Here is a 14580-nt window from a genome sequence, read left to right as displayed (position 1 = left end):
TCACTGCAGCCTGATGAGAAAAGCAGTTTTACTTGTCTAAAAAAGTCTTTAAAAAGATGTTAATTCATCAAGTCTGTTTTGACATAAATATATCAGGTTAAACATTTAATTTACTGACTTTTATGTGTCACCGTGGTACAAGAAATGATCTTCTAACGTCACCCAAGCAACTCATTCAGGCTGGAAAAAGCCAATAAACCTTTTTATCTTTTGCATTTTTAACTTCTGCTTTCATTGTAGAACTGTCCTGAGATCCTGCATGGTGTGGTCTGTTCGTAGTCATTTTGGATGATAAAAACAGGCCAGTTGATTTTACTCACCCCTCCAAACTTCTGTACTCTAGCACAATGGTATAGGAGTTTGCATTATAAACAGCAAGGAAAAAATGTGCCTAGGCAGAAAAGCTAATTCCATAATAAAAGCAACCTCTGGAAATATTTGTACTGGGACTTAGGCTGTTTGTGTTTGGGGGTGAGTTGTTTGTTGTTGTGTATGTGTGTGTGTGAGTGAGTTTTGGGTTTTTTTTTAAACCTTAAAAGCTTTTTCCTGCTCCTCTCCTCTCACCCTAATCAACTCCCAGCCTTAATTAAGAGACAAATACTTGGGTTTTGTTTCCAGTAGTTTGCAAGACACAGAGTCCAAGCGTTTTCCTTATGGACGGAAATAACATGGTGAAAGCTTTAAATAAAGCAAAAGAGCTAGATCATACATGGCATTTACAGTCAGTCATTTCAATAGTATTAAAATTATTTTATGGCTGTATTTCAGTAGGAAGCAGTCTGTGAATGATTTGGAATACTGCAATACACTGTAGCTGGGAATATATTCAGTATGTGGAAGTGCAGCAGCATAGGGTGTCTGCAGTGGTCTGTTTTCAGATAGTTAAGCAGTAAAGACAAAGTAGAGAAGCAGACAATCTGCTGGTTTATGATGGTCATAAAATGATTAATGACATAAAAATTAAGTTAAAAAAATAAATTTTGTTCAATATATTTTTGTGTACTTTAATTGCTATGTATTCAATTGTCTAAGTTTTAGGCTGTAAGTTACACTTAAACTCATAACTAGGTGCATGCTTCTAGTTGAGTGTGTGATTTCTGTGAGACTATTGAATGTGTCCAGAGAAGGGCAGTGAGGCTGGGGAGAGGCCTGGAGCACAAGTCCTACAAGGAGAGGCTGAGGGAGCTGGGATTGTTTAGCCTAGAGAAGAGGAGGCTCAGGGGAGACCTTATTGCTGTCTACAACTACCTGAAGGGTGGTTGTAGCCAGGAGGGGGTTGGCCTCTTCTCCCAGGCAACCAGCACCAGAACAAGGGGACACAGTCTCAAGCTGTGCCAGGGGAAGTTTAGGCTTGAGGTGAGGAGAAAGTTCTTCACACAGAGAGTTGTTAGCATTGGAATGGGCTGCCCAGGGATGTGGTGGAGTCACCATCCCTGGAGGTGTTCAAGAGGGGATTGGATGTGACACTTGGTGCCATGGGCCAGTAGTCATAAGGTCTTGGGTGACAGGTTGGACTTGATGATCTTTGAGGTCTCTTCCAACCTTATTGATTCTATGAAAAGAACTTAAAGGCTACTTACTTTTTGTCCTTTTTTAAGCTTTACATGAAAGAAAATCTTCATGTGCTGCTAGCACCCACTTCAGTGTGCATGTCCCTTCTCATTTTCACCCACCTGGGAGTTAGAAGTGCCAGGCACAGCACTTTGTGGTGTGTGCAGCCTGGGCCAAGTCCATCAGTTAGGCGTGTCTTGGGCACAACCACCCATGTTCTGATGGCAAATTTCACATAGTTTCCCCAAGGGCTAAAGAGGTTAAAACAAATGATAGAATTCCATGTCTAAAAGGCAAAATGGTGCTTCACATGTAGCTGCCATCTATACAGCCAGTTATTTTTTTGGACCTTAACTTAAACAATGTCAAAGCATTTACCTTATACAATAGGTTCACCTTTCTTTCCCTTGATTTTTAAACAAAGAAATCTCAGGATGGTTCATGCACATGAGGGATCCTAAAGTTAAAAATACCCTTTTTAGCTATTAAGGCATTAGAATAGTTGGTAAATATATGGATGAGAAACTTTGAAAGCTGAAGGCATGGCCTCTCAGTCATCTCTGGAGGAATGCAGTCTGAGACTTACTCCTAAGGAACTGCTGACCATTCAAAAAGACCTGGCAGAATTTCAAAGGAGCTCCCCTACACAAGCTTTCTGTTTAACTATGCAAGATGCTTCTAACTGTACATTTAAGTTGATTTTAGGTACTGCATAATGCAAGGTATTGCAGGTGTTCTACCTATTTCAGCATAGGTTTGTGTAAAATAAGAACATCCTTTGATACAGCATTGAGTGCTCCAGCAAATAAATTGTCATGCCTGTTCTCCATTCCTAAATACCTACATGAAAAGAAGAGTTCCAGTTCCTACTACCCAAAGCTGGTAATAGCATTCTCTGGAACCAACTGCTATATTTTGTACCTTTGATGATAGCAGGGACTGTACTTCAGGATGTGACAAAGCATAGCCTCCTCCTTCCCCTCTGTGCATGAAAGCACTTGCACTCATCACCGTGCAATCTATTAAATCCCCTTTTCTGTCCTTTGATGTTGCAGAAAACTGCCTCTGGATGTGTGTTACTGTTTCCAGGAGGATAGGAAACAGTAAGCTTGTCTGTGTCAGCGACTGACACCATAGGGAAGTCAGAGATGCACTCAGAAAACCAAGGGAGTGGTGACCAAGTTGCACTGTGAATGCCAGGTGGTAACTCTGTGCTACCCTATAGCCTGAAGGGGGAACTCCTCTCTTCTTACAGCACTGCTGGCTGCCTCAAATTCTCACACAATTTGTTAACTGTCATCTTACCAATTCATTTGTTTTTATACTGTTCTCCTCACTTATTCATGGTGAACAAAACGTTTTTATTCTGACCAGGCACCCTACTTGCAAAAATATCTGAGCATCTTTCTGACGTGAGCTTACCTACTTTTGGACACCACCAGTCTAAAAGTGAGGTTGTAGGCAAAACAGACCTCCAAGCCCACCACTGAGTTTGGTGATCCTCCAAACCCAAGTATTTCAGAGAGCAGGCATTTTTGTCATCACAATGCCTAGAAAGGCTGGCTTGTCAGCAAAAATACATATATTCCTTTTTGGGCTTCTGTAAGTCATTTCTCCTCCTCCTCTTGTGTAGGAGGAATATGGAAAGAGCTGGGTTCCTTCAGATGCCTTTGGGGCAGAAAATCATCCAGATGGTTGTGTTACATATTAAACCCCAAGGTAGCTCTCAGCTGCAGTTGTGTCTGTCAGCAAGGTCACAGAAGTTTAGCAGGTGAACTAGAATAGTGACTCCAGAAAGGCAGGCATGTAAAAGGTTAGAGCAGTGAAAATGCACTCTGACTGCAATGAAAAAGAAATTAGAGACATCTCCAGGAATCAATTTCACTTGTTGCAACTGCACACAAGTGCACAAGCTCCAGCACACTGGACACACACCTACAAGACACAGAACTGCTTATGGGCTTGCTCACCTACTCTGCTGCTTCCTTATGCTAGCAGTGATGCACGGAGCATCAAAAGATTCTGTTCTCTGAGGTACTGCTGGAGTTCACAGAGTTTTTGGCCTTCTTTTTCCATCTTCTGGTGCAAACGGTCTCTGCTCTGGAACACTCTCCCTTTGGCAACCTGGTGCTGTTTTTGTTGCCTGTCCTGCTTGTGTAATCCTTGTTCCAGTGCTTCCTGCCGTGACTGCATTCTGCTCCGCAGAAAATCCTAGATAAAGACACCTGCAGTTGTACAGCCAGCTTCTGTGCTGAATTTCATCCACAGTTACCACTGGCAGGAGTCAGAAATAAGCATGATCTGTGGACATTCATTCCTTGGATGCAGAAAATCTCTACCAGAGAGACAGGGAATTTTACTTCCCCTCTATTATCTTTATACATGTGTCAAAAGATGTTACTCTTCATTTGGTGGAACAATGGAACAGGTTATCCAGGGAAGTGGTGGAGGTTCCATCCCTGGAGAAGTTCAAGGTCAGGCTTGATGGGCCTCTGGGCAACCTGATTTAGTTAGGGATGTTCCCTGCGTACTGCAGTAGGGTTGGACTAGATGACCTCTAGAGGTCCCTTCCAACCAGTGCACTCTATGATTTATGTGTCACTCAATGATATATTGGATATAAACCAGCTGAAAAGCAAACATTCTGGATGGTGCCATTGATACATATACAGTAGCCCAGGAAAACCATCTCTGAAATTGTCCTTACCAGCCTTTCTTTCTCTTGGTCAAAGCTCCTTTCATTGCGTTCTGCCTGCAACTCCTCTCTCTGCAAATACCGTGTCTTTAAAAACTGCAGCCTCTGACTTGCCTTCCTCTTCTCCTCCTCTGTCAAGGAGGATTCCTTCCTGCTCCTCTCTGCCCTAGCAGCCTGGAGCAGTGCCATGTGCTGCAAAGCTCTGTCTCTGTGCTCCAGCTGTTTCTCCAGCTCTTGCAATCTTCTCTGATGCAATCGCTGCCTGTTTCCAAAACAAAATTTCTCAAACTTTTCAGAAAGAAAGAGCAACAAAACAAGAAGAGTGCACAGGACACAAAGCAGATATTCTGCCAGTCTGTGCTCAGTTGGTATTCCAGGACTCTTTGTTAGCTTATGAGAGTTAAACCTGTATCCTAAACAGAGGAGGTAAAACAACAAAATGGGCTAGTGCCTGATGTCAGCTAACTGCAATCAGCTGTTCATCTGACTACTTAACCTGGTGTGGCTGTGTGGTCTTGGCCCTGAAGGCCAGGAACCAAGGAAACTAACTGTGTGAATGGGGCTGTAAGGCCAGTCCAGACAACTGGGTGGCTTTGTGTATTGGTGGTAGAGCTACAGGGGCAACAGAAGAGATGGCAGGATGTGGGCCATTGGGGTAAGAACATAATAAGCTTAAGTGGACTGTGGGGCCAGGGGCAAGGAACAGGGATTTAGGAGACAAATGGACTTTGGGTCTGATGACAAGATTGAAGGGAATTTGCCCTTGGAGGTAGTGCTGAAGGTGATGGGTTCATGCTGTACCCACTTGCTCTTAACCTCAGGCATCCATTTTATTCCCATTAGTAAACCACCTTGACCACTCTGCAGAGACTAGCATGTGTGATGCTCAGAGACTAACTGAGAGCATCAGGGAGTAGACATCACCAACCTTCCAACATTTACTATTAAAACCAGTTAGCTCCTAGATCCCACCTCTGGTTGTCCCTGCACAGCTGGCGTCGGACACCCTCTGCCTCTTGCTGTTGCTCCCTCTTCAGCTGTCTCTGCTCCTCCTGCCACCTTTTGTGCTCAATCTTGGCTTTGTTGAAGGCCATTTCTTTCCAGCTCTTCTGAGCTCTACCATTCAGGATTGATTTCTAGGAGAAAAAAATCCAAACCAAACCCTTAATGTCATTGGTATATTTTCCTCATGCAAACTGTAAAGCTACAAAACTAGAACACCTTAGTCTTCCAAAGGTGATCCTGAGCTCTGGAAGCCACACTGGCTCCTGAACAGGACCTTCAAGTAATGTCCCTGCCAGTCTCACAGAATTAAGGTTTGGAAAAGACCTTCAAGATCATGAAGTCCAGCCATTATCTTACCACTGCCAAGTCCAGTCACAAAACATTTTGACTGATTTTTGTCACTGCCTTGATCTGTCTGGCTTCCTAGGGGCACTAAACACCTTTGTTCTCTAGGGCCTTACTATTATTTGCCAAAACTGTACCTTGTGAGTGGTTCTTGTTTAATGACTTACAGAGGGAGAGACCAAAGAAAGAAGCAAAGGTGTTTTATAGGTGGGAGGTTAACAAATGGTGTTTTCCAGATGGTAAAGGACTAGCCTAAGGATTAGGAGATTTGAAGTTCCAGCCCGGACAAGCACTCTCTGCTATGAGACTACCTAGACTTCCTCTTCTTTGCTTTCATTTCAGTAAAGCAGGAACAATTTTTTTGCTGTCTAGCAGAGCTGGCAGAGAGTTTGACTTAGAAGAGAGACTCTATCAAAAGTGCCAAGCAAAAATATCAGAAGTGCTCTGTTCCTGTGCAACACTGATTCCTAGGTGGAAACCTTATGTTTCTGTTTATGCATAGCCATTATTCTACATAGGCAACACTTCTGCTGAAGCCAAAATCTTTGAGAAAGAGATCAAAGGAGAGTATACTCTCACATGACAAATTAATAGCTAAGTCTATTTTGGACCAAATACTCACTGTAATGCTTCTTTCTTTTAGACGATTCAGAAGGTTGGTAGATGTCCTGGTCTGCACAGTGGAGGTTCTGTGTGGTCTCTGTACATGGAGAGCTGATTCAATGGTCAGGCTGTCTTTCTGTAGTGACTGATTCACACACTCAAAGAAGCTTTGGCGCCTGAAAGGAACCAAAGCACTGATTCCCAGAGAAGGGTTCCTTTGTGAAGGCTGGATTGGAGCTTCTGCCACTCCAGACTCAAAAGGACCTTTCAAAAAATTAGGGCAGGGACATCAGATGTTATAGACAGCTTACAAAAAGAAAACAAATTTAGAATAGAATAGAATAGAATAGAATAGAATAGAATAGAATAGAATAGAATAGAATAGAATAGGAATAGAATAGAATAGAATAGAATAGAATAGAATAGAATAGAATAGAATAGAATAGAATAGAATAGAATAGAATAGAATAGGAAAGGAATAGACCAGACCAGGTTGGAAGAGACCTTTGAAATCATCAAGTCCAACCTATTATCCAACACTATCTAATCAACTAAACCATGGCACCAAGCACCCCATCTCTTCCTAAACACCTCCAGTGATGGTGACTCCACCATGTCCCTGGGCAGCACATTCCAATGGCCAATAACTCTTTCTATAAAGAACTTCTTCCTAACATCCAGCCTAAACCTTGGTGCAGCTTGAGACTGTGTCCCCTTGTTCTGGTGCTGGTTGCCTGGGAGAAGAGACCAACCCCCAACTGGCTACAACCCCCCTTCAGGTAGCTGTAGATGGCAATAAGGTCTCCCCTGAGCCTCCTCTTCTCCAGGCTAAGCAACCCCAGCTCCCTCAGCCTCTCCTCATAGGGAATAGGTCTTTTCAGATAATCTATATGCAAGCAAGACTTTCCTAACTTGGTACCAAGAATTTCCTCTGAGCAAGTGGGTCATTTTTCAGTGTCCACAAAACAAGTCCCCTAATTAACATTACAGATTAATTTTTAAAGCAAGGGAATTTATAACAAATGTTATTATAGTGAGTATCATGATAAAGGTTAAGAACACTTAAGAGCTGCTACTGCAGTAGCTGTGAAAGGCAAACCTCCCTGACTTCCATCTCAAAATACTTTCACCTTGAGAAGTGTGGCCAGCAGTAGTAGGGAAGAGATTGTGCTCCTGTACTCAGAACTGGTGAGGCTGTGCCTCAAATCCTGTGTTCTGTTTTGGGCCCTCACTACAAGAAGGACTTTGAGGTGCTGGAGTGTGTCTGGAGAAGGGCAACAAAGCTGGTGAAGGGTCTAGGGAACAAATTTTATGAGGAGTTGAGGGGAGGAGGCTCAGTGGAGACCTCATTGCTCTCTAAAACTACACATAAAGAGGTTGTAGTGAGGTAGAGGTTGTTCTCTTCTCCCTCATATCAAGTGACAGAATGGGAGAAAATAACCTGAAATCGTGCCAGGGGAGGTTTAGATTGGATAGCAGGATGAAAGAGTAGTCAGGCATTGGAACAGGCTGCCCAGAGAGGTCATGGAGTTCCTGGAGGTGTTCAGAAAATGTGTAGATATCGCCCTTTGGCACACTGTTTAATGCCCATGGTGGTGCTAGGCCAACAGTTGGACTTGATGATCTTAGAGGTCTTTTTCCAACCAGAACAATTCTGTGATTCTAAGATGAACAACTTCTCAAGCCACACTACTGTTAATACCTACATATAATGATCCTACATTATGGTGGCTATATTCAGCTTGGCATTATGGCATTTTCTTTTGAAACATCAGGAACTATGGCAACAGATCTTAGACACAATGGCCTGCTGCACTGACATGGTGTGGCAACTCTTATTTTTGGATGAAACAGCTACATTTTCAATACCATGGTTGTGTTTAACATTACCCTCAGTTTTAGCATCCTGCTGGCTGGCTGCTTCTTCCTTGTGAGGTGTCACAATTAACCACCTGTCTGTGTTGACAGCAGCATCAACCAAAGCATCAGCCATCTCCCTCTGAGGACTCTAGAAATAATGAGAAATACAATCATAAACCAGATCTGAGAGAGCGGCGAGGCACTGCAACAAGGGAGGTGGTGGAATTGCGATCCCTGGAAGAGTTCAAGAAGAGTGTAGATATGGTGCTTCAGGATACAGTTTAGTGGTCATGGTAGTTGGGTTGTGGTTGAATTTGATCATCTTGAAGGTCTTTTTCAACCTTAATGATTCTATTCTCTGATTCTTTTTGATCAAAGGATCAGGACAACAGTGCAGAGCAGAGTATCTCTGTCCTTCAGCAGACGTACATAAGGGCCAGTCCTAACACTGCCAGTGATTTCTAGAAAATTACAGGTAACATAGCAGGCATTACACAAATAGCAGACCATGTGTTAAAAAAACCCAAAGAGAGTCAGAGTGAAGCACTTCTTACCTTCTTAGGTTCTATAAGCTCATTGTCTTCTTCCAAACACGACTGAGTATCTTTTGGAACATTTTCTGTCTCCAGTTTCTTCTCTTCCTTTTTTTCTTCCTGTCTGGAAACACTTTCTGTAGATGAAATTATCATTTTAGACAGCTGCTCTTCTATTTTCTTGCTCAGCTCTTGTTTTGTCAAGTCTGTTCCAGGAACAAAGGCATCTTCCTGCTGTGCTTTGCATCCTGTAGGCCATGTGGGTTCCCCAGCTGAAAGACAGCAATAGGGAAGAGAGGTACACCTACAGCTGCATTTAGTGCATGTCTCACTCAAATACAGACCCCTTGGACAATGTTCCAGGTGTGAGTGACCCCATCTGTGATGGCCTGATGATCTATAACCTGGGGTCACGATGTATGGGTAATCCAAGCTTGAATCTACCACCATCTGCCTGGCTGCTAAAGGCATCTGCAGTTCTAGGATGATGCGTTCGCTTAAGGGCAGAGGGATCCACAGAGCTTGGTCAGAAGACAGATCCTTAGTCTGTCCATTCCAGAAATTCACAATCACTCTTCTGTTGTGTGCTGTGCATATGAGAGAAAAAAAAAAAAACAAAGAATGAATTAGAAGCTTGTCAAACTGTGTGATTTATCCCTTAGAAAGCAGGGGATAGAAGTCACAGCTCGGGTTTCAATTTTGTAACAACTTCCACAATTTTTTTCTTATAGGTTTCAAATTTGACCTTCTTTTGAACTCCCTATGAAGAGAGAGCAGATAGTAAATGTCTCACTCATCACAGTGAGCCAGGACTTTATCCTACAAAAGCTGGAACTAGAGTAACACATTATCAGGTGAATACTCATTAGGGTCAGGAATGTTCTTCTCCTTGTTTTGGGAGAATGCACGCCCCACTTCCACAGACTGCAGGAGGTTTCCACTCACAGGACAAAGCAAGGGCTAATTCTGAGAGCTGCATTAATTCTGGCACCAAAAAAAGAACAGGATGCTCACTGCCAGTAACAACAAAAATTATGGAAAAAGCTCGAGCAGCAGGTGGTGAATTCTCTGTGGTTGAGACTCCTGTATAGCGACCAGCAACTGTGGCAGGTCAAACACTATTAAGGAATCCAACACCCCATACCTAAATGTGCCTCCTTGTTCTCCACAACCTTTAGCACAGTGCCTGGGCCAAAACGTTCAGCTCTGGCCTCCCATGGTGCCAAGACCCTGTCTCCTGGAGCAAGAGGCCGTTGCCTGGCATCTTCGTAGTGGAGAATGTCGTAGAGAGGCGTTTCCTGCAGGCGGAGCTGTACCTTGCCTTTCAGAGCATGGCTTTTGTCAAACTCAATTAAAAAGCGTTCCCTGGAGCCCTACAAGAGTGAAACAGGTGGTTTGTAAGACAGACATCTGGGTCCAATTAAGGGCCAAACGTAAGTGCTAAGAGGGAAGTGGCAGAAATCCCAGGAAGCAGAATGTGATCTGGGAATGCAGCTTTCCTCTTCTAACAGATTTTTCACAGCACTGTGTCCACATTGGACTTTGAAAGTAATTAAAACCTGGTGTTGAAGGGACTGGCAGCCTTTCTTCACCTTTCAGTTTTGAACTCAGATTTTAGTAGAGCACAATTAGCATGCTAAGGCAGAAGTTTACCAGGAAAATCTCCCATCAGAAAAAGAGTAGCCAAACAAAACTGCTGTGTATGATGCAGTCTGTTGCATAGTGATCAAAAGAAGAACAAATCAGTAAAATACTTTAACTGGCATAAACTTAAATGCTTTAATTTAAGCCTTCTGCAATGGGTGTGGGCAAGATCTGTTACCAAAAGCTCAGCCTTCTCTGCACATCTGTGAGTGCACTCACACAAATAATGCTGTTGGCTCCTATTCCAGCAAATGTCACTTGTGCTTTTAGCTGTGTTTGTCTATCCCACTGGAGAATAAAGCCATCCTCCACCGTGTCTAGCATCACCTTTTATTCAACTAACCTGTGAACTGCAAAATGAACTGGATTTTTAAAGAAAGGACTTTCTTTCTAGAGCATCAAAATCATCTCAGAGATTCCATGAACACAGAAAGAAGAGAACAAGGAAAGCTCTCAGTTCAGTAAGGAGGAGACAGACATTTTGGATTACTATTATTAATGCTGTTTAGCTAATTCACTTTGCTGCTAGACTGGGCAGAAGTAAGCCTGGTTTCTTTGATAGCTTCTGAATAGCAAGTTATCATATTACTAAAATGGATTGATTTCCAGGCTGCTGCTACTTGCAGGACTCCTCACAGTAAACAGCCAGTCATCATCAGGAAACAGTGAAAACCAAGATGTGGGGAGAGTATAGAAGCACAGCCACCATACAGCAAGGCTATGGGCCTGGTGAGACATGGGAAGAACAGGAAGAAGACACATGGATCCTAGGCAGAGCCTTCTGTAAGCCTAGTTCCCAATAGATACCTACCTTCACCTCTTGGGCAATGTGTCCCAGGTAGTAATAGCCATCAGCTTCATTTCTTGCCAACACACGAGCCCCCCTCACAACGCTGGAAGCCTCTGATGATGAATCAATAAAGTTCCTTTTTGCTGAGGATATAAAGGGCATACAAGTGGAATCTGGATTCCAAGGACAAATGGGGCAGCTGTAGAAAAGTACAAGTAATGAAGACCTTGGCAACAGAACTTCCACAGCCTGCTGAAATGAAAACTAAATCTACATGGGACACCCACCCCACCCTCCAGTAAGTGTTTCCTAACTTTTTTCTTTGTGCTTCCAGTGACCTATCTAGGGATATTGAACTTACTGTGTTACTGGACATCTTGGCAGCAGGGAGCTACAGGGATCTTTATTAGCTGTGTGACAACACTGGGCACGTGAGATGGACATAGAGCTTACCTGGAGAGGGGAAGGAGGAGAAAGAAGCAGAACATGAGCATGATTTTTTGAACAGTTAAATCCTTAAACAGAAATATTGCTTATAAAATGGAAATGTACTTTCCAGTATACTAGTTCTCTATTTGAATTCTTCCATTGTGCCCTGTGATACTATGCTGTTCATCTGTAAGCTCATCACAAATGGGCCTGATTTAAAGGAATCTTTGAAAGAAGAAACATTAAAAAAAGGAACTACATTGTAAAAAGCCTCTTGTGTTTCACCTGCCTTCCATCCAGCTGCTAGACATGTATTTAGCAGGTGTATCACCATTTCTGCAATCATGATGATACGTGTTCTTCAAAGGACAACATGCCTTACAAATATACAAATATAGCAGATACTCATCTTGGATCCTATCATGACTTTATTCTAGTGTGAAGAAAGCACTAAGTGTGCAGGTTTTAAATCAGAACACTTTTCTCACCAATTCTTGGTCTTTTAGTTACTTGATTTTAGTAAAGAGCTTTGAACCTGGGAAACACACCAATTGCTCAGGACAAGGCACAGCTGGGAGAAAGGGGGCAGAATGGAGGCAGCAGGGCGGGGTGGGTTCTGGAGCTGTCTTTCCCACGTCCAGGAGCAATGCAGGCATACCAGCCCTGCTGACTTCTTCCCCAGCTCTCATGGGGCAGCCAGTGGACAGGTATGCATTGCCTCCTCTTCTACCCTCCTTCTTACGCAGCTATCCACACTCCCTAAGCAAGCAAGAGCTGCAAGATCTGTGAAAAAAGCTGAAGTCAAGGAAGAATGAAGAAGGTAGGGGTTGAGTCTAGGAAGATGAAGTTGCCATTAGGTTAAAGCCAGCAGTGGAGCAGGATGGACAATATGAAATGTTTAAGAGCAATGACACAGGGAACAACATGCCAGGAACTACGAGAAGGGAGAAAGACCAAATGCAAGGGAGCTGGGAAGCGGAGTTGATGACAAAACTATGACCCTTCTGTTAATGTACTCAGCTTTTATGGAAAAAGAGAAACTTGTGTTGCATTAATCTCATGTTAATTAAAACCAATGATTGAACAGTTTGTCACTGTTCTGTGTGAACTGATGTGGGAAATGCACTCAGATAGTTACAAGACCCAGAAGAGCGGGAAACTGAAACTCTCTTAACTACAAGGATGTCCATAGGGTAGACATGCAAAGCCTATACTAGTTCAGCTGAGGATGTCAGCTGTTTGGGATGTTAGCAGATTTAGACCATACTGTTATTTATTTATATACTGTTATTCATTTAAAAGACAGTATTGGACTACCCCTGCCTAAGAGTCTGTGGATCAGGACACACTAGCTGTATACAAAGTTGTACAGTCACTGACCAAAGAGAAAGTAAAATCAAAGCAAGGCATTTGTTCTTTTCTTTGGGATGTTCACCTGTGAGAAACACCTCTTTTCAAGTGCTGGTCTGTGAAGTTCAGTGAAATCACTTCACAGAGTGAGTCTTCCCCTGGATGGAGCTAGACTAAGATATACATGAATTTGATTCTGAGTGTTGGCAACGACACCTTTTTCTCCGGGTCTATGAGAAGCGCTCTTTCCTCACAAGCAGAGGTTGAAGGTACAAGTAGTGTATATTAGAAGGGTGGACATGCCAGCTCAGGATGTCAGGTACAGATTGTCACAGTTACCAAACCTATTTTAAATCATCATTCACAGAATGCTTTGTTCATAAGCTGCCAGACAAAACAAGGTTACCCTTCCAGATGGTCACAGAAACTCTTGACCAGTTTTACTTTGTGAAATGGCATTCAACAAAGATTCAGGAGGAACTAATTAATATGCACTAATCTTGTAATACTGACAGGACAGAGGGTAATGGCTTAAGAGTAAAAGAGGGTAGATCTAGACTAGATTCAAGGAAGAATTTTTTTTTACAGTGAGGGTGGCACAACACTGGAACAGGTAGAAGCCTCAACCCTTTAAACATGCCAGGTCAGATTGGACAGGGAGCTGAGCAGCCTGGTCTGGTTAAAGGTGTCCCCGCTCACTGCAGAGGGAGTTGGATGTGCTGACCTCTTTAAAGGTGCCTTCCAGCCTAAAGCATTTTATGATTCTATACCTTTCCAGAAGCAGCAGGACAGCATCTGATTGCTTGAAAGGACCTCCCTGACAGTCTGGCCACTTTCTCCATTATTTTTCACTTGCTTCTTTCACAATCATTTGAATCTCCCAGAAGGCATACAACATGTACTGGAGGCAACTTGTTCTCTGTAACAAGCCAGCAGATCTCCTTTGACTCTTGCTCCGGGAGCAGGTCACTGAACAGATAGGCTGACTGCAGGCTGGGTCCTCAAACTCCACGGCCAAGCCACGCACAGCACTCCTGCCGTTCCCAAACTGCAGGGATCGAATCCAGGCTGCTGCTTCATTGACACTACTGAGCATCTGACCAGGCCGTTGCGCTATTTTAACACCTATTAAAGAAGAAAGAAAGAAGTAGGAATTCGCTAGTACAGGACAGGCCCGAAATTCCTTATTTCTATGCATGGGCACCCAATAGTTTGCCCCAGCATTCCCCAGCAGGCCCACAGTGAGGGCCTCGGTTCGCTGCCCTGCCCGCTCCTCGCCCGGCTGCAGAACACCACAACGCTGAAAAGGGCGCCAACGGAGCTGCTGGCCAGAAGAAAGAGGCACCGCACCAGGTGCTGCTTCAGAAGCTCCGCCGCGCGGCCGCTCCCACCGCATCCCAACCACGAAGGCGAGACCGTCGGCCCGGGACCCGTGCCCCGCCGCAACCCCACCACGGTGCGGAGGCGCAGCGCCGGCTGCGCAGAGCCACCCCAGCGGCTGCTGCCCGCACCTCCGGCGTGCCCCGTTGCGACGCAACCAGACGCTATGGATTGGATCACCTGGGCCGCCCAGGGGAGGCAAGAGCGCAGGGTTATTTGTTTAGATCCTTACACTTAAAGACAAGGAGTTGACATGGCCTTCTTGCCCTGCTCTGTGCGGTTTGGCCGGGGAGATCATTCCGCTCCCCGCTCCGCATCCTCAGTGGACGACTCCCATTTTTGGGACAAAAGAGAAACACCCCTCCGCTGGTGAGTTGGCGCCGTCCCGCCGCTCC

General features: G+C 44.1%; 1 protein-coding gene across 2 annotated transcripts; it reads right to left on the bottom strand.

Annotated features, from left to right (window-relative positions):
• Positions 1–761: 761 nt before the first annotated feature.
• Positions 762–14580, bottom strand: LOC137442963 (trichohyalin-like). Of its 2 annotated transcripts, XM_068142194.1 has the most exons (11): positions 14418–14580; positions 13576–13930; positions 11388–11479; positions 11048–11225; positions 9737–9965; positions 8614–9179; positions 8090–8207; positions 6219–6463; positions 5219–5382; positions 4259–4508; positions 762–3762 (listed from the first exon to the last, which is right to left on the bottom strand). In XM_068142194.1, the coding sequence occupies exons 2-11, from the start codon at positions 13645–13647 to the stop codon at positions 3538–3540; spliced, it is 2139 nt and encodes a 712-aa protein (XP_067998295.1). In that variant the 5' UTR covers positions 13648–13930; positions 14418–14580; the 3' UTR covers positions 762–3537. The 2 variants fall into 2 exon arrangements, with proteins under 2 accessions (XP_067998295.1, XP_067998296.1); XM_068142195.1 differs by lacking the exon at positions 14418–14580 and having other exon boundaries at positions 13576–13983.

The sequence above is a fragment of the Melanerpes formicivorus genome, unplaced genomic scaffold (assembly GCF_026170545.1).
Source record: "Melanerpes formicivorus ecotype bairdi unplaced genomic scaffold, bMelFor1.0.p_v2 SCAF_8, whole genome shotgun sequence".
Classification (NCBI taxonomy): domain Eukaryota; kingdom Metazoa; phylum Chordata; class Aves; order Piciformes; family Picidae; genus Melanerpes; species Melanerpes formicivorus.
This window is presented reverse-complemented; position numbering and strand designations above follow the sequence as displayed.

Coding starts and splice junctions, on each gene's coding strand:
- LOC137442963 (XM_068142194.1), bottom strand. CDS start 13,647: ATGGAGAAAGTGGCCAGACTGTCAGGGAGGTCCTTTCAAGCAATCAGA. Junction 11,480..13,575: donor GTCCTGCTGCTTCTGGAAAG/GTATAGAATCAT, acceptor TCCCCTCTCCAG/GTAAGCTCTATGTCCATCTC. Junction 9,180..9,736: donor GAACAAGGAGGCACATTTAG/GTATGGGGTGTT, acceptor TCATATGCACAG/CACACAACAGAAGAGTGATT.